At 38.8% G+C, this 25,867-nt stretch overlaps 1 protein-coding gene across 4 annotated transcripts in view; it reads right to left on the reverse strand.

Moving 5' to 3' along the window:
• Positions 1-25,867, reverse strand: part of LOC105832735 (transcription factor collier) — a 79,744-nt gene that overhangs the window by 49,409 nt on the left and 4,468 nt on the right. For all 4 annotated transcript variants that reach the window (XR_003626134.2, XR_003626135.2, XM_012673924.3 and 1 more), the window contains exons 2-6: positions 23,163-23,316; positions 18,343-18,406; positions 13,880-13,935; positions 5,924-5,997; positions 5,417-5,485 (exon numbers count right to left, since the gene is read on the reverse strand). Coding sequence is in view for 2 of the 4 variants with exons in the window: in XM_012673924.3 (XP_012529378.1) it covers positions 5,417-5,485; positions 5,924-5,997; positions 13,880-13,935; positions 18,343-18,406; positions 23,163-23,316 (417 nt within the window). In the remaining 2 variants the exon portion in view is untranslated. The remainder of the gene's footprint in view (positions 1-5,416; positions 5,486-5,923; positions 5,998-13,879; positions 13,936-18,342; positions 18,407-23,162; positions 23,317-25,867) is intronic.

Below are 25,867 nucleotides of genomic sequence, written 5' to 3' on the forward strand. Positions count from 1 at the left end.
AATATCGGGATATTTAATCGGCGATTTCGCGCTCGAACGATCAGCCGTTTTCGTTTTAATACAGAAGCGTGCACGCGCACTCTCGTCCATTTATTTTAGGGGTAGGTATGTCGAGAACGAAGGGTGTGATACCCCGCAAACTATAGAGACCCATATGCTCCGGAAGAAAGAGAGAGGGAGAAAGAGAATACGCACGTACACTACTACTTAGCATGTTTTGATTTCCCTAATAGTCACGTCAGAAAATGGTTCTTCCAAAATTAGTCGAACCGAAAATGCTGACACAACATAATTTTGCTTTTATTGCCGTTCGGAAAAAAGATATGCTTATTTCACAAAATGACAAAGATATTGAAATATTTTAATAATTATAAAATTGATTTACGTTATATGATATGTCAAATTTAACGTTAGAAGTGAGCAGTTTACCGATAAATTGATAGCATTATATTGTACATAGTTATGAAAAATAACTTCATTATGATTTTTGACACACGGATAATAGCGCATGAAAAAATTGAAAAAATTTGAAATAGTAAGAATAGTTCTAATAATGATAATCGGATTAGATTTCCCACTAGAACGCTTGGCTCAGCCAATTAATAGACGACTCCATGCATCGCGTACGTCGTTCGCTTAATAAGTTTTTCTTATCAATGTGTGTCATCTACAGCGGTTAGTTGAAACCTGTTATTATTGTTGATCGTTCCCTGATATCGTTGCTGATATCTTTGTTGATCGTTCCCGATTATTTTTGTGAAAAGTCACCCGATACACGTACTTGTTATGTAAAGTAGAATCAATGCTGATCTGATATGTGCTACCTATTCGCCACGCTTTCACCTGATTAGGTCCTATCAGAACATAAAACCATTTCCGATTGCTTATTACATGTACACATATAATCAGTATTTTGCAATGTTGTTCTTGGAAAGAGTTATAAACATTACGTGATAGAATTACTCTGCCGATCATGAGTAGAAAAGCGGAAAAACAAATGTGTAGATTTTTAAATCCTTCTGTTTCTGAATGTGATAATAAAAATACGCGTATGAATAAAATAAATAGTTTAGTAATATTTTAATATACATCGTCACAATATCGTTAATAAAAAAGAAATGTAAAAAAACAAATGTAAAATACCACTATTTCCTGCCATGATGCGACGTAATCATCCAAAACGTTTGTCAACGAGTATCAACTTTTGCTGCAAACAAAAATAAAAAAAGTAAAAAATAAACTGGCGAAACAGAGAAATGGACAATTACGGTTGAATAAAATATCACGACATTCGCGTAGAAAGACTTTTCAGCGAGCGCACAGAAAACGGCCTGACCGGCCTTGATATCGAATCCATATTGATGGAGATTCGCTACAAGGGTGTGAGACAACGTGCCACGATTCGACCAGATTTGCATGCATTAACGCCACAAGCGAGACTGATTGACAATCCGTATGTCATTGTGACGTCAGTCAAATCGCTCGAACGTCCTCCATCAATCGCAATCAATTAAGGTAACGATTGATTGTTACGCGTTTGGACTCGGGGAAGAGAATATCGTGAGCCGGTATTTATGTGGAGCATAACGAAACACCGCGCAAGCTACAATACCATGGAATGAAAAATGTTTTCAATGTTTGGTATGGTTTATTTTTTGTTTAAGTCTTTTTTAAATTCAATTTTTTATTTTTAATGTATTAACATTCTGAAATTTCAGTAACATTTATTTAATCGTAAAACTTGGTATTTAAATTTAAACTTGGAAATGTTATTAACTTGTGTGATTTATACAAGAAATAATAGTATCTATACAGATGTTGTATTTATATATTTTATCCATTTTTAAAGAAACTTAATTTCTTATATCAATATTTATTTTATACATATATATCTTTCAAGAAGTTTTGCTAAAAAAATTTACGTTGTAAAACAGAACATTAGTTTTAAAATAATTTTTTAATTGTTTGGTGTTCCACATATCGAGTATTTAATTTATTACCGCGGTGGTTGGACGTTTGAACAATTAGAACAATTTGAAATCTGCTTGGCTGGCGGATTAACTTTTATCGCGGCGCTGATCAGTATCGCGTAGTTTTTTTTCCCCGTGCTAAATTTCGCCGTTGCGTCCCCTCGGAGAGGCCGCGCGTAGGCACGAGGGAAGCGAAACGATCGTCGTCGCGCGGGATCCGAAATGGAATCCATCAAATTGACGGAGGGAATGGCAGAGAGGTGCGTTACGGTACTGAGGGTCATCGCAACTGGTATGAACGCGTGGAGGAGGACGAGAGGAAGCGACGCCAGGGGGAGGAAGGAGAGCATCGTTGCAGCGCGCGGAGGGCGCACACGAGGGCTATGATCGATGCCCCGAAATTAAGGGCTTGCCCACTGAGCGAAATAAAGTTAGCCAATCGCGCTGGCAACCGGCCTGTTCGAACGTTATTGGCTATGGCAGCGCCGGGGTGCGTTGTTCGTCGCACACCGACCCGATGCCCGATTTTTTTCTCGCGCTCCCACCCTCCTACCCCTGTTTTCGAGGGAGAGAAAGGGGAGAGGGAGCTTCTGGATACCGGCAATTGGAGAAAGAGAGTGACACCGGAACGCGTGGGCGGAGGAGACTATGGAGGTGGGTGGATTTTCGTAATTATGAAACGCCGTTAGCCCCCGGGGATCCGTCAGTCGGCGGGGAAGCCCGTAGCGCTGCCCGGCCACGACAATGCCATTTTAATTATGCATGTTAATTGGTTTCCGAGTCCAGCGTAATACCAGCTTCTCTAGGACTGTTCTCGCAATCCGCCTATCGTCGATCGATGCCATCACGTTTCGATCGATCGATAGACCGATTATATCAAACTGCTGTTCGCATATAGAAGGGAGTTAAAATCTCTGCAACTTTTATGAATCTACATCCATATTTGTCGGTTGACAGAATATATGTGTAGCACCGATACGTTTTGTAATTTTACAAATTAAATTAAGTACTGTATAATAAAAAATCGAAACTGAAACGAAAGCGCATGTAATCTTTTTTATGAAAGTTCTACACTAAAAAAAGTGTAATAATAATAATAGTTTTAATTACAATATTTAGTTATAATATGACTAAATATTTTTAATAATATTTAGTAACCGTTTAGTAATCGATCAGTTACTGTTACTGCACTTGATTAATATTAATATAATTATTAAATATTTATTAAATATTTAGTCAAACATTTAATTAAAATTATTTTATTAGTGTAAATTCATTTTTTCTGTGTAGCACAAAAAGGGTTACTGCAAAAAAATGTGAAAGATTTGGAAACTTTATTTCTACAAATCTAATATCAAATACGTCAATCATATAAGCGCATAATTATGTAATTACGTAACCGAGTGTCGAGATATTGGTTTTAGCAGCGAAAGTTACGATTAGATATTTCATCGAAAGTGGCGCGAAGGGATGACAAAACGATCACGCTTAGGAATACAAACGCTTTTGTTTTTTCCCTTCAGTCAGGTATACCAAATTGATGGGGGGCGCGTTGTACTTTCTGCACAGCTGAGTGAGCATGTCACAATCGACCAGGACCGCCTCAATCAAAGTGGCATTGATACCCTTCGTTCACTCTCTCGATCAGGCCCTCGCGTTCTCCATTGTGGTTTTGTGCGGGACTAAAAATCTATTAGCCTCTTGATATATATATTTTCTGTATGTAATATATATATATGTAGAAACAACAAATCTATAGGAATATGTACCGAGAAAAACACATTTTGTGAATATATACGCTTTTATGCTCCTTTGTATTTGTAAGCGTATAAAAATAAAAATCAATAATAAACCAACAAGATGTGATATTATGAGGTCTATTTTAAGTTATACAATATCCAATGTAGTCAATTCACCAACTATATTAATGCACTTACATGATTAAACGTTAGCATATGATTAATGTGTCGTAAATAATCGCGGTCAACGTTGACGTTGCATAAAGCAAGATTACTCTGATTAGTAAATGGTAAAGACGGTTATAGTGAAGATTTAATCCTGTAATTTTGCGGAAGTTACCCATTTATTTTACTCTCGTTACGATCCACCGTGTCTACGGAACGAACTCGAAGGGTGGCGTTCATCACGACACGCGACCGCATCGCGGTTGCATTCACGTTACAACGTCGTTGTTACGACATTATTCGAGTGCGTGCGTGCCGTGTGCCGAACGAGCATTTTCGAGATTAATTCTTCTATCGTCTCACCGATCAGCCCAACCTACGAGATTGCATAATCCTTACAGAGAAGGTAGTTATTATTCTTCCAACTCCTGCAATATGCAGCGTATCATTGTAGCATGCGCCAATATCATTCAGCATTGCTCTGTCACGAGAATATTTATTAATATCGTTAATGTATTTTATCTTGAGAGAGTCCACACATTCATTTAAAGTTTATACTTGAAAGACTGACGCGAGATTAAGTTTAAATTATCTTCTCGCAGTCCATGCTTAGAGTTACTGTTCAATTTGACCCCATTTTGTCATCAAGCCGGTTTCGAGCATCGGCGAATAAAACACGACTGTCACATGTGGCGCGTCGGGGTTAAACCCAACAGGTGCAGACGTCGAAAGACTCGAAGGCGCAGAAAAATAGTTACGCGCGAGCCTACCGGGCTTTGCCTGTCACCGTCGCGTAACACATATCCCTTCGAATACGGATGAAAGCTCGAAGCCGCCAGCGTATCGAAGCCCGAGGGTTGAGCACCTCTGAGCGCAAGATGTCCTCCTGAAGACTATCTCGGCCCGGGTCCCGCGGGAAACCTCTTCCTTCCTGCCGTTCCTATCTCAGGATACTCTATAGCCTATTCAGATACCAAGCTCACCCTGCTACACCCCCGTGTTAGCCACGCCACGGGATAAAGACCGAGCGAGCGGGCAGGAGAAAGAGGGAGCGAGTAGGTGTATAAGGGAAGTCTATGTTACCATGGGCGAGCAGCACTGTGCACTAGGTGGAGAGCGTATAAGTACGTCTGAGTATTCGAGTACTCTTCTACCCGGCTATCCCGCCGCACCTCGTACGAAACGTATTTTGCAAGCCTAAATGTTCTAGGACCCAAGTCGCGACGGGTAAACGGAGCTCTATCTCATAGGTAGGTAGGTCCTTCACGAAGGACTTATCTAGACCTTTATTTCATAGATCGTTGAAAACGACGATAGCACGAACGGCTGATACGAGAGGCGATTTCCGCGCGCGAGATCGACGCCTCTGTCGTTACATTCGCCGTCGTCAGGTCGAGATTCCGTCATGTGCGCTTTGATATCGTGTAACGCGCTCGTTACGTAACGCATGCGAGATAAATTCGCGCGTTTAAGCAGATCATGGCCGCCGCGATACCGACACGTTCGTTCCGCGAAAGTTAGATAACGGTAGATTCCACTCACCGGTCGATGATGACAGGATCGCTGGGCGTTTCGTTCCTGTTGCCGCAGCTCTTCTTATCGCAGCATCGGCTGTAAATAGACAGTGCGTTTCGTCCGATTATATTGCATTGTTTACGAAGGAATTTATAAAAAAAATTCTAAAGGAAAGACCAAGAATAAAAGCTCTCGCGCGGTGTCAGAAGTTTTAAGTCGGTCTAAAAAACACCGAGACCCGTGGGATTTGGGAAGTAGGCAGCGAAAACTAGTGGTAGTACGCTCCCGAAGTCCCATGGGTCAAAATGAGTCAGCTACCCTCGAAGAACGACTACATCCCCTAGTATGCCTCGTTACATTTATGCTACAAGGGTGGCATATGCAGAAGAGAGACATTTTTCTAAACGCAAATAACATAAGTTGACGAATATGAAATAGCTTTACATTATAAACAGTATATCAGTAAACATTTGCTTTGATTAATTAACTTACAAATGAAATGAATTGTGCATGTGAAAAGACAAAGAAACTCACCTGCACATGACTTCATGCGTCAACAGAACACGGCACATTTCCGGATTCTTATCTTGCCCCTCGTACATGATTGCCTGCAACCAAGAAAAAAAAAACGATATTACTAATACTTGTCACAGTCAATAAATAACTGTTAAAATAAACTATAAATAAACTTGTGTGATAAAATTCTTATAAGTCATTTCTCTTTTTATCTAATTTATTTTTTGCTTTGAATTGGTCGTTCAAACAATTATTGCCGTTTTCACAATTATTTGTTCAAATTTCTCACAATATCAATCGTCAATTCTGCATCTTATTTTCCACGTATGGAAAGACTTCTTTTAGTAACAGATTTTATTTTGAAGAAAAAAAAAGTGCTAATTAGCGCGGACATGGACGACGTGAGAGTAATCCAGTTCGACAGATAATTCAACCATCGACGGGAAATATGTAACGTATTAAGCAAGCTCGTATGTGGATGCGAGTTGAGAAGGGGGGCTACTTTCCCCGCAGGACTACTAAGCCATGGGCGGCGCAGGCAAATCCGTTAAGCCTCCTTCACGACCACGCGATTGATTTTTATTTAATGACAACACGTCGTTATCCTGTATTCGTGCACTTACCGATGGGGACCTTCGCGCGGATTAACCGTAGAATAACAAAGCGCGAACAGATAGGTTTGCTTTGATCTTTCGTATATAGCTCTGTAAAACAGGAAAAAACTTATTTCTCAAAAATATGCCGCACTAACCAAAATCGTCTGTACGTAAAATTAAATTTGCGCAAAATATTCTGACCCCGAATAAAGCCTACTCAATTTATCTTATTTTTTTAAAGTTCCATTTATAGGGATTATAGATATTGAAATAAATTGAGAATAAAATATTTTAATTACTTACAAAAATAAAATATAATATATCACATAGAATATTATAATAAAAATAAAGTAATAAAGAAAAAAAATTATTAATTTTATGGCTTATTATATGCGTATAAATATAATAAAGCCTAAATAAAAAATAAATTAAAAATAATAAAAGAACAAAACATTATCATTTTCATCAGTTTTAAAATAATTATTAACAAATATATGTAATGAAAATTTTGACTTCGTTAAATGTTTTATGCAATTTCGATAACATTAGTGTTTCGATTTGAGAAATGAATTTTTTTTTTGTTGTAAATGTCTCTTTAAAGCATCCGATCGAAGCCTTTGATGAAGCGAAACTTTGAAGAACGAATGTATACAATTGCATTGATTGTACGCGCGATTTTTACGCAATTTCGTGGTTTGCATAACAACCTGAATCGCCCAGAGTTCACGACGAGGAGCGATAAAATGTAAATATTGTGAAATACAGTGTCCCAGGGAATTCGTCGAGTTGACGGCACTACCACCGTGCTTGGCCGGTTAAATGTCGGTGTACGACGGTAATGGTATCAGACACACTTGGTCCCAACGTATAGGTGTGACTTCTAGAATGGCGTCAAATATTTATGCGGACGAAATAACCGAATTGCAACGTAAACGAACCGCCGTGACTGGATATGTATATACACCGCAGTAGGTAAATCAGAGAGGGATCCAGCGTCGAAACGGAGATGTCAGGATGGAAAATAGAGGGGTAAGAATAAACATGGCGGAAGGGGAAAGACCCGGGGTATCGCGGACGATAGCAGGGGAAAATACATGTTCTTGGCAAGAGCAAAGGAGCCATAGAACGTTACGTGCTACTCGACTATTACGAGTCTTAATAGTAAAGAGACATGCAAACTTATTTATACTTGGAATAATTAACATAAGTATGTACTTTGTACATTGTATTAAACTCTATTGCGAGATAAGGATAGCGCTTACTTACACCTTCGTCAATGTTAAGTTTTGTGCGAAATATCGCTTGTTCAATTAAGATTCATTATATTGTTGATAAACGATGAAGAGCGCGGTATAATCATTATAGAAATTACCTATTAAAAGTTAATATATCTACATTTTTATCATCAAGCAAAAGTAAAATATAACATTTTTTTATGTTGTTTTTTTATGTACACGAATATTATATTTGTCTTTATTATATATTGAAAAATAAAAAATGCCAGAAAAGTTAGAGTCTATTGTTATATCAACTATATTTGAATCGAAAGACGATTATGCACAGAAAGATATATAAAAATGAAATCAACAAAATGTAATTCTTCTCTTTGACATTTTCATTTTGAGTAAATCTAAGAATGAATTAGTATAATTCAATTCTTATCGACATTTTCTTGTTCATTTATACAAATTTGTAAATGTTAAATAAAATAATTTTTTAAAGCTGTATATTTGATTTGTTACAGCTTGTACATAATTGCATACATAAAAAATTACTGAACATTCTTTCCGAATCATTACATATATTAACACCAATATAAAAAAGACTTTTCGTCTGAAATCATTTTGTAAAATTGTTAGAATCAACTTTTACGTCGAAACATTAAGGTTTCCTGCGAAATCTAAATAATCGTCGGCTGCTATTATCTTTACTGTTACGCACATATACAATAATGGTCAGTTAAACACAACGTTGGTTAGGTAGGTCAGGTAGCACGTACGACGCGACATGCAATATTATTTGCTAACGACTATTACGCAAGCTAGTGCTTACGCGTTTTGTTTATTCCATGTAATCTGCGATATGTATGGACAATTTGTAAATAATTACTTTCACCACATGATGTTCTATCTCGGAAAACTATCCGTTTATTTTTGTCATGAGAATACTATCTTTTGAGTGCATACAATAAATATTGAAATAAAAATGAAAGAAATTACGTGCCAATATATTATGATTAATATTAAATAATTGCAATTCAAAAACAAAGTGCATTATTCTTATTACAGTTACATATAAAAGCTCAAGTCACAACATTATTGGTTTAGATTCACATCATGTGCTACATGTGCTAGTCCCAAAAGAGGCTCCACTGTCTTTCTTCGCTTGTCGGTTCATTGGATATGGCGCTGTTATGTCGTAGAATGTCTCAAGGGTGAATGGCTGAAGTAGACGAAGGGTGGTCGGAGGCAATGACATCAAACAGAGGGTCCTGGGGGTGTGACCAGTCAGTATGATCCCCTCGGGGGCCTTTCTTCTGTTGCCTCCTGGTCCCACCAGGAGAATGCTTGGGCCCCCGCCGCAGTTTAATTCCCACGGGAATTACTTACTAAAGACTTATAGTGAAAAGTCTTTTGGAATCTTCGATCATAATCAATTCATACAGTACAATGTCGTAAGTCCAACGTATTAAAATTAAATTTTTTGAAATTAAATTATATTCAGGTAGAGAGAAGTCATTAATACGTATGGTATACTATTTTGTCTTTGAATAGTAGTTTTTAAACAAAAACTAAAAATAAAACTTTGAGAACATAAATAACAAAACATAAGTTTTGAATAAAAGATTCTAGAAAATGTCTTCTAGAATAGCGTAATGATTTTTGTAACATCGTTTTGTATTTGTAACAATTAAAGTTTTCGCAAAAATAAAAATTTAAGAAATTAAGATCTAAAACTAATATAGTAGGCTACATTTTTTTTTCTTTTTTTAAATATAAGTCATTTGTAAAATATTTACAACTTAATGTATAAAAAAATTTCTATAAAATGTATATAAAAGTTTTCTATTTTAATGTAAAACATTTTTTTTGTTATACTAATATCTTATGCTATTTCACAATATTCCACAAGACGTATGTAGCATAATTGTACATAAAAGTTAGATTAAGTTAAATTTATTTTTAATAAATATTTTATGTAAAATAAAAGCCACACACTCATGACTGTATGAATTATAAATTTTATTTCTTTAATTAATTATCTAAGCAAATAATGTCTTTATTAGTAAAGTAAAAAGTTTAGTTTCCGAGAAATAAGGAATGCCATTTTATAAAGTCTATGTGAGTATTAATGATCTTTCTTTACATATTGCAAGAATATAGAAAACAATTTCTTCTTATTGCTTTTACAAATATAACATTCCAAATTATTCTTCTAACTGTGATATCTATAAAAATGTTTCTATAACTTTGGAAATGATGACTACGTCTGGGTTCCGTAGAGTCTACAGTTTTCGTTACGTACACTAGAGATTTTCAGTATTGATAGTAATATCGAAACGCAGTCTAGATTAGAAATACTCTATATGTAATTTTATCAGTTTCATAATCTAACAATAATCAGGCTAGCGGAAACGATATCATTACTGAGGTATATATCTTATGTTTACCATATCATATCATATCATAGGATATCATATCATTTGATATCAGTAGACAACAGACCGGGTTCGTTTAGTAGAGAAAGAACTGACATCCGGCGTGCATGATAATAAAACCGTAACGTCGTTCTTTTGGTACCCTCGAAGATGGCAGTAGTATGAGAAGAAAAGTAAGTACTGAAGGGAGCAGATAAATTCGAAGATAGTCATTCAAATCTGCCGTAATGATTTCTAGCCTGAATCGATTCCAAAAGTCCCCTGGGAATCCCCTTCTATATCGGTCGGGCAACCCCCTCAGCCTTCCGTACATACGCTGAGCAACATACATACAACGTTACCCTCGCCCCTAAAAGAATGTCCACCCCTTGAGGGGAACACTGTCCTCTCTTTCCTTATCTATCTGGGATTAACTTATCTTAAACTTATTATTTCCTTAATCTATGGTTAAATACTCATATTTCAGTATTAGCTACACGGGTACTTTATGGTCTAGATTGATGTCGGCTATATTCGATAATTTAAAACTATAGAATTTCCAATGCTACATAAAAAAGAAATCTTAGAATGAAACAATAGAGAGAAATCATGCATAATCTGATTGAACGCGCGGTTTTTTTTATTTCTTTGTGAATACTGACAAGTCGACATTACGGTGAGAAAAACAGCCTGACGGCTGACCATCTCCAGTGTCGGATGAAGTTTAAAAAGGTTAGATACAATTTCCTGTTGTTCATTCATTTAGAATAATGGCGCCGCGCGGTTCTCTGCTTCCTCCATACACACGTTCTGTAAATGCTTTTTTTATCCCCGGAACTAATTACCATTTAGCATTTTTAATCCCGTGGAAAAACGCATTCTGGCTCTCGTTCGTCCCCCTCTCGCCGGACGGAAGTTCGTTCCCGAGCGCTTAAAAGCGTACGTTGTTAGCGCCATTCAGCCACGCTGCACGAAACTCGTTTCTTTCTCGGGAAGCAGCTCGTATTTTTCTGGAAATTCCACCGAGAAGCGGACGGTTCTCAACATCCTGCGTCTTTTTTTCTTCCCACTTCCTTTTTCCATTCCTCTTCCCCTCTTCCTTCTTCTTTCTCTCTCCCTCCCTCCCTGCTCCCCCCCCCTCTCTCTCTCTCTTCTTTCATTCGCATCTCGTTGCACAGATACTTTGCTCGCTGGAATTCCAGGAAGCGAACGTTGATATAGATACCTACCTTGGCGAAGGAGCAAAGAAATTGAAGAAAAGCTTAAGGGTCGGGGGTTTCACCACGAGCTCAGCAGCCGACTCAGTGTAGCCAATTATTGCGGATTTATAACCGAGCACCTGATTCGGTCTCGAGAAAAGTTGGCGCGTTTCCGAATCGTAATTTGCAAGCCATAACTCGGCTTGGAGAACTCGCCGGGAAAGTGGAACGCATTTGCACGAATGCTATCAAGCCCTCCAATGTAAAAAATAATGATAATTCTAACAAATATGTACCCCACGCGTCTACTTTTGTAAAAATCAAATTGTACACAATTGAAAGTATAAATTATAAATATAAAGTTAAAAAATTTAATGAATATTATTATAATAATGTAACACTAATTTATGAAAAAAATAATTTAATTTTTATTGTAATTTTTAAATTACTCCCTAATTTTTTAATTCAATGAAAATCGAACGGGCTGCAATGCAGATTGTAAACGGTTCTTTTATCTTCCACGTTTTAATTCCACGGATAAGCTTATCCAAGTTTGTCAATTTTCTAGAGTACAATGGCTAGGGGGGGAATACGTCGACCTGGATTTGCTAAACACTCCGCGCAAGTTGTTTCACGTAGCACACCGATGCGATGCATATATACATTGATTCTCCTGCCTGTATCTCTTCCTCTCGCTTTGGCAGGAGACGGCGGAGACGCGTTCAATCGAAGCTTTGATGTATAAATTGCAGCTTTCTCGTTTTCGATCCTTTCTCCGCCCAACTTTCTACTCCCTTTACCAGCATGATTCCGAGGAGGGTGTCTCGGCATCTATCTATCACTTCCGTTTTTCTTTTCCTCACAGACAATCGTTCTTGAACACTCAACCTCTTTTCCTTTTTCTGAATCTACTTCTCTTTTCTCTAATATAGTTTTTACGAGTTAAGATCGCTACAAATGTGATTGTATATTTTGAATATTTGCGTACACTTTATGAAAACAATAGAAAGATTATGAGTGAGTTGTCACATTTCGTGAGTTAGCTAAATAGTTCGTTCTAGTGTGTCCGCCCTTTCTCAATATGATCCTTTTAATTCACTTGTTCTTATTTCGCCAATTGCTTCGAAAGATAATACACATATCGATCTCCCTCTGCTCTAACCATTCAACCCTATGACATTCCGGATCCGATTAATAAAAGGAATGGATCGCGAATTGAGGACCGGTCTCTGCCGGTGCAAGGCCACTGCGGCTTAGTAATTTAATCAGCTAAAACTAACATCAGCTCTGTTTCCCCAACCCTCCTCTCGTTCCTTCCTCTCCGCTTCCTTCTTCGCTTTACTACCACCCTCTTCTTACCTCTGTAACCGACCAGCCCCAAGATGATTTAATTTGCTAAAATGGTGCGCATATCTCTAGGAACTTGTCGGAAGCTCGGGTCGGCACGACACGAAACAAAATAATTTCAAGCAATTTGTATTTGTTTTGTATTGATGTGGTGGAATTAATCATTTTTGTGTTTTATGAATCAATAACGTTTTTTGTTTAAAGAATACAACGTTTCAACATTCTTTAAACTATTGTTTTTCTTCAGAAATCAATAAGTTGCAATGTACATAAGAAATAATCCTATTTTGTTTTTCACACGCAGTTACATACATGTATGTGATTATACTTAAGGCTTAATTTAAGTGTTGAAAATTGTTCGCATCCGTCCACACTCGTTTTGTCTACATATCCTCCCTAATTTAACGATATGGTCGTTTCTGTACGTGTCGCGAGACATTTCGTAGGTGTAAAATACCTTTCACGAAGGTGTCGCAACCCAAAAGTTACCCTCGACCGAGCATAAAAGGACTTATCGCGCTCATGATCGCACGGTGTATTTGCGTTTGCACGAAGGTTGTGATCCTTCTTTGCGCCTTATCGGCACGTCGGGATCTACGGTCCTGGGTGCGGGATCACAACACGTGGTTCGCGGGTCGCGCGCAGAGTTCGCCACGTGGCGCAGATAACAGGATGGGACAGCCGCGCGCGGCGGTGTGCCTGCTTTCCCGGAGGGGTAAGAATCAACCCCCCGGAAAATTAAGTGCTTGTAGCCGAGATGATAACACCCCCGTTCACGTGCGCGCGTCGCTACGACGATTTCGCACGAGTCCCGACGCGTAAAAACGGCAAAGAAGACTGATGCGCAGGAGTTGTCTCGACAACGAGACGATTAGCATTTTTCTTTAAATTATTATGATATTTGACATGAAAGATATTTTATTTTTGAACCAAATCGATTTGAATATTTAACATTCAGATTGAAAAAAAGAAAAAATATACTTTGTTCTTTGATATTATAATAATTATTTTTAAAAAATTAGATATTTAATATCTAATTCTTCAAATTGAGTATTAAAAAAAATTTCTAAACTCGCAAATACAATTGAAAACGATTAAAAGTAATACATTAATTCTTAGTACATGCTCATATATAATAAATTATTTAAAACGAGTTGTATGAATTAATTAGAAACACGGAGACATTTGTACTTACTTGTTTTGTTGCGGAGTCTATAAGCCTAACGTAGATATCCTGCACTTGCCTGACACCTGAAATAAATGAAATAACGTTATTAGAGAAAGATAAAAATTTTTGCGAATATACACTAGCTTTCGAAAAAGTTTATATTAGTTATATTATTTTTAAAGTAATCGAAAGCAGGTCAGGTCAGGTTAATAATACTATCGTTATACAACTTGCTTCTGTTCGCGTATCTCGATAAAAAAGGACCATTAAGCGAAGAAACATTTCGCGCAGGAATTTGTTCACGAGAGGAATACGACGAATACGGAAACATGTCCAAATTCTGCCAAGCGTACGGCTACCGAAAGGATATATTTAAGAAAAAGTTGCATATTAAGAAGTATTAAAAGTCCCCGATGGGGGCACAAAGCGGTTCGTTCTTGTCCTTTGATATATATGCACAATCCTTCTTCTTTATATCGTTCCTGATGTCGTTTTGAAGCACCGAATACCGGCGTATCGCGATGCAACAGTCCGCGATAGGAAACGAAAGGCATACGTGCAAATACGTTAATTAACATGCCCTTGTACTTTTAAGACACAAATTCGAACCTGAAGAATTTGTCGTCCATGAATGCACGATACGTTTTAAGGTAAAGACAGTTTCCAATTAGAGATGACCAAAGACATTCTTGTCTTAACCCTTCCATGTGTAAATGGTAAAGATTAAAAAAGGCGTTTAAATTTGCAATTTTTAATTCTTTCCGTTTTATAGCTATAATTATCAGAAAACCTGTTTGCTTTATGGCCAAGATATTACGGAAATTACTCGTTATGTATCGGCATGCATTATTATTGCGCCCTATCAGAATCGCGAGCACAGTTCGCCGTGTGCATCTCGGCGTTGCAAGTTTTCGAAACTGTTCCTTCCTTCCTGGGGGAGCACCGGGTAATCCTGGGGTGTATTTCGGACAGACACCCCCGTGGCTTCCGGCTTCGCGTGCCCGGTAAGCCAAGTAATCCCGACATAAGACTCCCAGACCCGACGGGCGCCCAGACCCGGGCTCACGCCGCATAACGTTATTGCGGATTACGATACTCTGCTCGAAACTAGCTCACAAATTACCTCGAGAAACCGTCGCGGCTTTACCGGAAGTTACGTACGCAGTCGACCGGTTTACCGTATCCGTGGCTATGTCAGGATTTGCAAATACGGGTCGACGTTAAACTGACCGAATAACTGCTATGAGTTTCCGCCGGAATATCTGGTTTTCTCTGTTACACAAGAGTTCTAATCGGTAACGATTCAACCCGAAAATACGCGATGAATGCACTTTATTTTTTGTATATACTGTAAAAATTATAATAAGAAACTTTCAAAAATTATTACTTACATAGTATGCTTTTCAGTTATAAAAGATTATACATAACACAAATTTGAATTTATACTTTAAATTAAATTGTAATAAAATATCCAATTTCCTTATCAAATAAAATAATGTTACTTAACAGTACAAAGATTAGCAATTTTCTCTTTAATTAATAATTAAAAGTTAATTACATACATTATCGCGTTAATTTTTAGAAAACTATAATGAACCTAATGCTAATTAGGAAGAAAAACAATCTTTTTTTTGTTGGAGCGATTAATCTTGTATCGAATAAGGGCCGTGGAATGTAATTATGAGCGCGCGGAATGCCGCGCGTCAACCTTATCGCCAGCGGCGCGGCACTTCGCAATTCGAAGCGACGACGAATAAAGGGAAGAGATGAAGAACATGCTGAATAAGAAAGAAGACTCGCGTGCCATGTCCCGCTGTGCGGAGGCAAATAAGTCTAGATCGGGCCGGCATTAGCATAACTAGGCGACCAGGTTCGAAGGGGGGCAAAAACGATCTCTCGAAAAAGCTGACACCGCCCATTCTATCGGGTTCTGATCGGCGATCCTTGATCAGCGGCGCTTTTATTATGCTCCGCGATATTCCATCGGCTTTGCAGCCTCATGCATTTCATCTCCGTCTCTATCCTACCGAGTACGCGTGCTGTAAGTATTCGCGTACTTTCCTTATCGCGCATGTGTGTGCGACGGATGGCTCGAGAAGCGTGCAAGAAAAGAGCAGCCGACGCTGGCAAGGTGGAGGAGGGTGGAGAAGTAGAAAGAGAAGGATGAAGAGGAAACGGAGCACGCGAAGCTGCAGGAGGAATGAGCGATGACAAAAAGGAGTAGGACCCGATATGGGCGAGAGCCTCCGTAGTCACTCGAACGGCAGGGAGAGAACGCTCCTTATTTATTATTTAATTACAGATTTATTGCCTGGTCGAGCGATCGGTGACGCCACGACGTGTACAGGAACACCTGATGTGGATCTGCCGGTATAACGGTGGGCTCGGAGAGACAGAGCAAGGTGCACCAATTTGTCTCCAGGGCATAACAGTCGCGCACGCGTGAGCGCGCGGCAAAGTATTTCGTGCATGAAACTTTTATAAACGGTGATACGACACGACAGTCCGATCTACGGCGCATAAATCAGAGTCATGCTGATGTACCGATCGACTGTAAGAGACATAACTAGCGATGTAGTTATTTACGCGCGACAATGTGTAAATTCTGTTACATTATCGTATTCAATAACGATAAATACTTCTTTTTTAAGTACTTAATTTTTTTTAAGTTTTTTTTTTTAAGAGCATTATATTTTTAACGCTCGATTATAAATTGAATGTTTCTCCCATTTAGATAGTCATTTTTTAGAGTTTTTATTTTATAAATAAAAATGTAATCGATTAATTTGCCATTAATTAATAATATTATCATCTTTTAATTCTATTAAACGAAAGCGACTAAAATTACAGAACTTTAAATTCGAAAAGAACTACCAGCAAAAAATGTATTTTTAGTTAGATTTGGAAGCAACACACATGGTTTATGATTCATCAAATTCAAACCCGATTGTTTCTCCGATTGTTTTTATTTCGCAGACAGGTCTGCTTCATATCCGACTATAGGATCGGAATTCTGACGCAAAGCCACCATCTGCCGACAGGACGCAGACACGGATGGCATCGCGTTCAAGAGAAAGTATCGATAAAATAGTATGGCGATAAGGAGTGGCAAGGATACAAATAGCAAGTATAGCTCTCTCGTAGAACGGACGAAGACGTTGGGACGGAAAACCAGAATATGGCAAAAGAAGGCGCGAGAGAGACAAAGAACACGGCTGACGGTTCGAGAGGTGCGCGCTGGTATTCTTTAGTTTGCAACAGTTAGTTGCTTCTTGTTCGTGATGTTGGCGACACGTTTTAGTGCCCATAGATGGGAGCGCGGTCCCTCAGTCAAGCCAGTCAACGCAAAAATCTTGCATTGATTGATCGGGTCCCGGCAATGGAGACGGAGGGAAGCACCATAGTACCGAGTCTCGGGGAAAAAAAAAGAAGGATGGAAAAGGCAGAGGAGGCAGAAAGAAAGGGGTGATTTCGCAGCAGGGAAGGGAGCGATGGTAGAGACGACGGATAAAGAGACGACCGCGGTTTGTTGACGTTACTCGTGGCGTATATGGAACAAAAAACTACGGGCCAAGAGCCTGCGTATAGCGCCTTGCGGCTTTTTAATGTGTTCATAATGCGATCGCGTTTTTGGGGGTCTGCTGGTCGGACCACCTTCAAAACCATTTGCTTCTTCTTGCTCTCTTTGCCCGTCGTTCCTCATCCCTCTTTGCGCCCCGGCGGTGCGCGCACATTCGTGCGCTTCTTCAAGACGGAAGATGGACCCTTTTTGCCACGCCTGGGTCAGCGACGTAAAATATGTCTCTGTTGCGCCCGGGCCTCGAAAGTCCCCGGGCTTTTTAGCGGCCTTAAGAGACCGGGTGTCCGTGTGGAATGTCGATGGCCCGTCATCATCGCTACGGACGGGGCTATTACGTGCCCCATTGCCTGGGCATACGAATACAGATCGATTCGAGATACACTCTATCCGAGAATGTAATTGGGAATATTCATTTTGTACACTTGCATATACATATGCATACGCATATAAACACACGCATAATTTCAACGAAATAGATGTACTATATGTTAACATTTAACACAGTTAATTAGCAGGGAGTTAACAAAATGATTGAATATAAAGAAAAATTAATTATCAAATTAACTAAAATTTGCTGGTAATTGAAATTAATATTTATATTTAGTAAAGAATATTTTCTTTAATTACTTAAATGTCAAATAAAGAAACAGATTAAATTTTCGTTTAAATGAATAGAAAAAAAGTCAATATAAAAGTCTACGCAAAATATCGGCGCGCGATATTAAAACATTTATGGTTGGAAAATTGATAATGGGTCTTAACAATCTGTTTAATACATTTTTATTATAGTTATTTTTGTAATTGAAACGTTTGCATTATTTAATTTTATTGATATCCTGCATGAGGGTAGAGGGATTCTATTCATTTTTTAAGTCTATATATACTATTATGTTAAATTTTAGTTACTCACCATTGGAATAAAGTAGATGTAGACTGTACTGAATACCATTGTTTGTTTTTTGGCCCTCAGACTCCTGTAAAAAGAGACATGATAGCTACATACTTTTGATCACAGCAATTGAGCAAGTTGTACATTGCTTTAAATCGATCTTATACACGTTACCCACAACTTGTATCATTTGACACAAAGTGTCTACGATAGCTATTGTTCGAACGCGGTCTCGCGCGTTCTTCGCGCTCTATTCTATTTTAATTAAGTGCACCGTGACGCAACGCCTGTGTGTGCCCCGGTCTGCTCCACCTCACGCTAATTATTAATTTCTTGATGCGCCGGTAAGAGCCATGCCATTACGTATGGCGTGCGATGCATAATTATCATCCTGCCCCGTTGACGAGTCATGCGTGCACCGTGCCATATGCCGCGACCACGGTAATGCATTTTCAACTACCTACCCCCGGAACATCATGGTGGTACACCCACCACCGCCCCCTCCGTCCTACAACCACGACTTTTAGTCGTGTAATACGACCTTTCGACTCGAGGATAAACGTTGGCAGCTCGATCGATTCTACGTCAAATTAACGTAATTACACGCATAGATGTGTGGCAAAATTTCATTGGCTGCTCGTTCCGTTCTCCTATCGTGTATGCAAATAACGTCACACGATTATTTGCAACTTTCCTAGCGGATTAATTTAATTTTTTCGCGTTTCATATGGTTTTCACGACTAATTAATAACATAACGGTCATCACGATTTTATGCTCGAGTGAATACGACAGATGTTATAATAGAACAGAGATTCTTAATACAAGATTATATTGGGCTAAATCAATTATTGCGAAAAAAAAAACAAATTCCAATTAACTAATTAACGATAATAACAGCTATAAAAATAAAATATTTTACAAGTAAATATAAGATATGTATGTGTAATAATTTGTTACGTTGCATATGCAATAAAATACATATGACGATTTTTTAAATATTAATAATTAATAACATTTTTTAATATAAAATACAATTCAGTATATACACTGTCTTTTCTATATTACGTTTGTCACGAACAATCTTGTACTCTTGAACCTTCTTATTTCTCAGGCCTGACTATCTCGGTCGCTCCATCTCGATGAGTACGAGTTCCACAGAAGATATCATGATTATGGCTTATCAGCTTAAGCACGGAAATAGTCGACGCGGATAAGAAAACCGCATAAATCCATCGCAAGATTTCTCCGCGAATGAACGGGAAGTGATCATTTTTCTATCGGAATAACCCCCTCCATCCATATCCGCACTCGCTTCATCGGATAATCGGCCCTGCTTCGCCGATCGGCGTCTGACCGACGACGTCTTTCTTCCCTTTTTTTCCGTTGCGCGCGCGGTCCGAGCGTACGCATTAAGCTCGCTCTCCTGTCGTCGGCGTCCGTCGCGACCATTAATCTCTAAATTCGTCCAGCGCACGATGGACGTTAATCAGATATATACGCGGATAGGTCGAGTTATTCTCTTTATCTCTCCCCTTCTCTCTTTCTCCGTCTGCTCTGACTACTTTTTAATTAAACACGAACAAAAAGCAGACGCAACGGGGAGATGCTATGTATTTACCTAGAGCGCCCATTTCCGGGAATAGTGCGTACAAACGGTAGTGTCGTATTGCGTCGTATCAAGCTTAGTGAGACTCAATTCGCATGCTTTTATGTCTCTGCGATAAGCGATCGTTTTAACATCATTTACGTGCTAATTTTGTATATCAATTTTTATATACTTTTTATTTCAGATAAAAGAAGATGACATACATTTTTGGAACTCTCTTTTATCAATCAATTTTAAAACGTTATTAATTATTAAATGCGCTTAATAATTACCGAAATCTTTAATAGAATTTAAAATATATATCATATTTCTATTTATATTTTGATATAATTGGACTTTAAAAATTAAAAAAAAATTTAATTATTATAACAAAATTATTAAGATGCAGTAATAAACATGTACACATATTTATATATTATATTTATAACAGAAAATACGATAATTTCGATTAAGACCAGCAATGGGTCAGAGAAGGAGGAGATGCGTGGATCGAGGTACAAACTCGACACGGGGTTGATGCATATCCGCGGTGCATGACCCTAATTAATAGGGAGGCCATGCGATGCAACTGTTCCGACAACGTGAATTATGCACGTATTATAAGGTCGGGATAGGAGGATGAGAGAGGAATGAGCGGAACCAAGCGGAACGTTATAGAATCACGAAAAGATGGAGTGACAAACAATGAAAAGACACCAAGTGAAATGTCCTAGTATTTATCGTGACGTGAATAATTAATCGAACGCTTGCGCATTATGTACAAAATTTGTTAGAGCTGAATTTTCACGATTTCATATTTATATTTATTTCACATTCAATTAGGTTGAATTTGTTTGCGTCAAATCAAATGCAAATTAACAAGTTATTAATAATTGTTGAAAAAAGAAGTAAATATATAATCTCGGGTCTCTTTAAAATTAAATATGATATATGTACATGTAATATTTAAAATTTCATTAAAGATTTTTATAATTATTAAGCGCACATTCAATAATTGATAACATTATGGAATGAAATTCACAAGAGAGAGTTTCAAAACATATAACTAAGAAATATTTTCCAAGAAATAAGGGATTATGTCGGTATATTGGTGACTTTTCTTCATTAAATGTACCTTTTTTTTTTTGAAAAGGCATTAATCATCTTGTTTTATTATATATTCTCTCATCGCACAGATTGATGAAATTACCGATTCACCAAATTTCGCAACTTTTCGGGGGATCGTAGGATCGCGAGTCACTCCTTATGTTCTTAAATCTACGACGTTACATCCCACAACGCGATCTAACTGTACGTCTTCCTGTGTCGAATTAACCGACGATTTATGGCGGATAGATTTATTAGGGGGTGTACCTCGTTACCCCGGGGCGTAGAAGTAGAGAAAGGGGAAGGCAAAGGACGACACAGAGAGACAGGGCCAGAGGAGGGATAGAGAGAAAGAGACAGAGAGGGAGAAACTTCCGACAGTGCGTCGTCGTTGCACGAACGGGACCCGCCGGAATTTCCAGAGGTTACGGTCGGGATTACGTTTCGATAATTTATACGTCGGTGGACCTTGGTCCTCGTCCTCGTGCCGTGCGTCTGGATTTTCGCCGTTTGTTTGTATCGTGCGCAGCCTCGCGCTACGTCGCGTATCGTATTCTAGCGTGTAGATCCGAGCAATCGATCCGCGATGTGTAACGTGGCCATAAATTACGCGCGGCCTACACCGGTTTCTTATATGCCCGCACATACCGAAGATGTGTTATACCTGTGCAAATACGTTCTGTCCGCGGCGACCTCCCAGCATAACGATTTCTCTTGCGCAAGAATGGACGGTGCGTCGCGCGGTGGTAGTTAACTTCTCCTTAAACAGCTATACTAATTGACCAATAGAAAGTGGAGCTCTAACGATGACCGAGCGCTGACAATCGCGTCCCGTTTGGAGAGCAAGGAGTCTTTCGGGGTCGCGATCGTTCCTCGCGATAACTCCACACGAGCGGAACTTGGATTCGCCAGCTGTCGATGAGTTTCCATCGGCGATGAGTTATCGCGTTGATCGCCGCCGATTCGGGAAGTGTAATAGAATTATTCAGCAGCTGTCACTTCATTTCCAGTATCGTCACGATTTATGCGTTTTAATCGCCGTGTCCTTACAACTGAACTTTTGTCCGCAATTCTCGGTGCGACGATAATTATATTAATTTATAATATAGTTCTGTGATAATAGCACTTGTTCTCCCTCCATGAGCCGCCGTTGTGACTGACAGCTGGACAATGAAATTGAACGCAAAAGGAAAAAAAAAATAGCCTCGCCGTGTTTTCATAACTGTGAAGTTTTAAAGGCGTGCGATCGTAGTGCCCTTTGTGTATGTATACATATATTAACGCGTCGCGCGATAAAATGTATAAGCATGACAGAATTCGTTCTACTGCTGTGTAATTAGTTGTTGCAGACTGTATCGTCGGCAATTACGGTAATTTCTCGTCGTGGCTTCGATATTTCGCGTACGAGTGCCTGGTTAACAGACACCCGGCAGAACGTAATCTCCGATCGAGAGGGTACGACTCGAGCGGTGGGTGGATGGCGCGCACGTAGGGCGTTTTTTATCATTCGCAGGTCATTCGCTTCGCGTGACTATCCCCGTGATCCTGCGTCGCGCGCCCGTCCATTTCTCACGCGGCCGATGGATTTTTGCCTGTCCGGCTAATTGCCGGAAAAGAAGCGCTGCCATGGATTCCACGGATCATCGATACGCATGTACGCGTACGCGCGTAGGCGGTGCTGTTTAATATTTGACGCCGGCCCCGATGGAAACGGCAATTATCGAGATAAGCGCGCACTCGCACGATATTCCCCCGGCGTCATATAAAGGGCCTCCTCTCCCTCTCCCTCTCTCTCTCTCTCTCTCTCTCTCTCTCTCTCTCTCTCTTTCTCTTTCTCTTTTACCATCCCGTCTCTCCGGAGAGTGGCGGTTAGCACGAAGCATTGAAATTCCGAACTTAATCATCCGCTATCGTCGCTCATTTTCACCGGCACTCGCAAACTCGGTCGTGTTTGTCTGGCCGCCACATTCTTTATCGTCCCGCTTACCGAAAGAAAAATGTCCCGACGCGATTCCGAGCTTGGGGTCATTTCTTGCGTCATTATGTTTTAGGACAGTAACTTGCATCGTAGCGGGATTCGAAGTCAGATCGGATAGGGCGAAAGTTTTAAGAACAGTGTGAAGAGAACGTAATAGTAGAAATCATTACCTGATCCTTCTCGACGAAGCCCATGAACGACGTCCTCTCAATCTCGATCGGTTGGCCATGTCGATCGTAAAGGGCGATTACGAAATGGAAAAAATTGCTCTTTCTCAGATTACTCGGCGGTTGTTTCTCGAAATGCGCCCGACCCACGCCAACCCTATAATCAATCAGATATCGTATTTGTAGAAAATTGTTTGTTAATCTACTTACATTATGATCTAAATATATGTATGCCGCAGTTATAGTTCATTATCATATAAGCAGATTATTTTATTAATTATTATAATAATAAAGGAGAGTTGCTGCATGGATGTGTTTTGGCTGCTTATTTTCTTTATTTTTCATTAATTTATTAATTATTACGTATTGGATTTTTTTCGATGAATTAAGTATTAATAACTTTTTTATATTTTTAATTATTTTGATCTATAAATTCGGTATCTTCACAAGTACGATTTAAAAAACTCATATACTATTTTGCAGCATATTGCAAAATTAATAAATTAATTTGTTATTGGTAAAAGATTAAACGTAATAATAAATATTCGAAACATTTAGCTACAATTTCCCATAATTATTTGTGTAACATCATTACCAAATGAAAAATGTATAAAATTAACGCATCATTTACATAAGTTTATTAAACAACTCTTCCTTCTATTTCGGAAATTAAAATACTTCAAAATAAAATTAATATTGAATAATTTTAAGGTAAATTTGCACATTGAATATGTTTATGATTTAAATTTCCTTGCAAATTATACGTGTACGTACGAAGATAATATGATTATTTTTATTCTAATTAGCGCGAATAATCTTTGAATTTCAAGAGTCGAAATGTTAAGTGATATTCTCTCTGTCACGGAGTCAAAGAGGTGTATCAGTTCAATCCTTGAATGCAATAAGAATGTCCAAACTAACGGAGAGAAAAGACAAACGAGGTCGAGCGTGGGGAAGCGCGCAGGTGGTCTCGACGCCTTAAAATCCTATTAAGGTCTCATGTGCCGAGATTAGGCCGCCGGACTCCGTTGCCATCTTTGAGTAATGGCACGGAAAGTCCCCTTTTCGAGTACGTTAATTCGCATTGTCCGCGCGTGAGTCTCAGATACGAATTGATCTTGTAAAGATTGACTCAGAATTTTTCATCATTGCCGTTAATTCTTCATGTCACATTGTATTAATATTTAGAATGTATTAGAATAATTATATTATTTCAGAATTTTATTCTGAGCCTTTAAATAAAGGTGCAAATTATTCATAATTTATTATTGGACATGTTTCTTTTTCTTAATGAGAGAAAGAGACAAAATACAAATTTCAAACTTCTTACAAATCAGAGTGACTCCTGTGTCAAACGTATGTAAAAATAATTGCAGATATATGATAAGAGATTTTAAAATTGATCGTATAAAATATTGTACTCGGCGGTTAAAAATCACCGCCGAGAAATCGTATTATCGGCGCCGGTCTGTGCGATCGTGCCGTCGCGAAACGATAAAACCATCGCACGACTGCACAGAGCCGCGCGCATGGCCATCAGAGCGGACCCTCGGAGCGGAAAACTGAATCGACTGGACCGAAAATGAATAGCGGCAGTTTTGCAGCACATTTGCGAAATAAATGATGGTATCGGCGGTGCGTTTGTCACGCCAGGTGGTGGGATGCCGAGCCGCCGGCAGGTACGAGGGTGGAAGCGCGAGGCAAAGGGTCGGTTGCAAGGGGTTGCAGTATGGGCTTTCGGGGACGAACGGGGGACGGCGAATCGCGGCGGAGGACCGAGGGAGGACGCGTTGGGGGAGGAAGGGTAGTGATGTACTGCCCGTGTCGATAATTATCGGTGGCTGATTAACCGGTCGCCGGTTCGCGCCCCATAACTCTCGACGTCCGATTATTTTGCCCCGTTTGCCATGCACCAATTCCTATATAACGCGTAGGCACGTTCTGCCGTACCGTTATATTATCACCCAAAATTCACTGCTGCACACCACCACGCCTTTTCGGGCGACTATCGCGGATTGCGGAAAACCGCCCATACGCGCAATACGTATCGCTAATATGACAATAATGCGTACGCGGTTATCTGTGCAAACTCGTGTCTAAATTACTTTAGAAATGAATCAGCTTTATAGATTTAAATATTATTTGATTATTGTCGATTGGGTATTTCACTCTTTTCTCCCCAGTCATAAATCTATTTAAAAAAAGATTACAAATTTTTCAATTTTAAAATAGATGACAAAAAAATTATAGAATCTAATCGGTATATATATAATATAATATAATATGAAATAAAAATTGACAGATTTTTATTTCATATTATATATTGTTGCCAAAAATCGAGACTTATGGTAATGCAAATTTAATATTTTATCCATGACACTGAAAAGTAATTAAATCAAAATAATAAATGCAAATTTGCAATTTGTCAGTTTCGTGACAAGTTCAAATTACAACCTTAACTATTATATTAATGATTTGAAAGATATATTTTTTTATTAATATAAATTAATTTTTAAACGGTTACTTTTTAATTCCCGTATTACACGATTTTCAGCGTTTATGAGTAACGTTTTACAAATACATACGTGCGCTTTATGCGCTTACGTTGACGATCGTGTCGTTCGTCCTACTCTGACCGACACCGAGGTGATAATTACGGGCTCTATTCGCGTTTACTGTATTCGTGCGTGCAATTTGCCACGTGCGCG

The sequence above is a fragment of the Monomorium pharaonis genome, chromosome 1, assembly GCF_013373865.1.
Source record: "Monomorium pharaonis isolate MP-MQ-018 chromosome 1, ASM1337386v2, whole genome shotgun sequence".
Classification (NCBI taxonomy): Eukaryota; Metazoa; Arthropoda; class Insecta; order Hymenoptera; family Formicidae; genus Monomorium; species Monomorium pharaonis.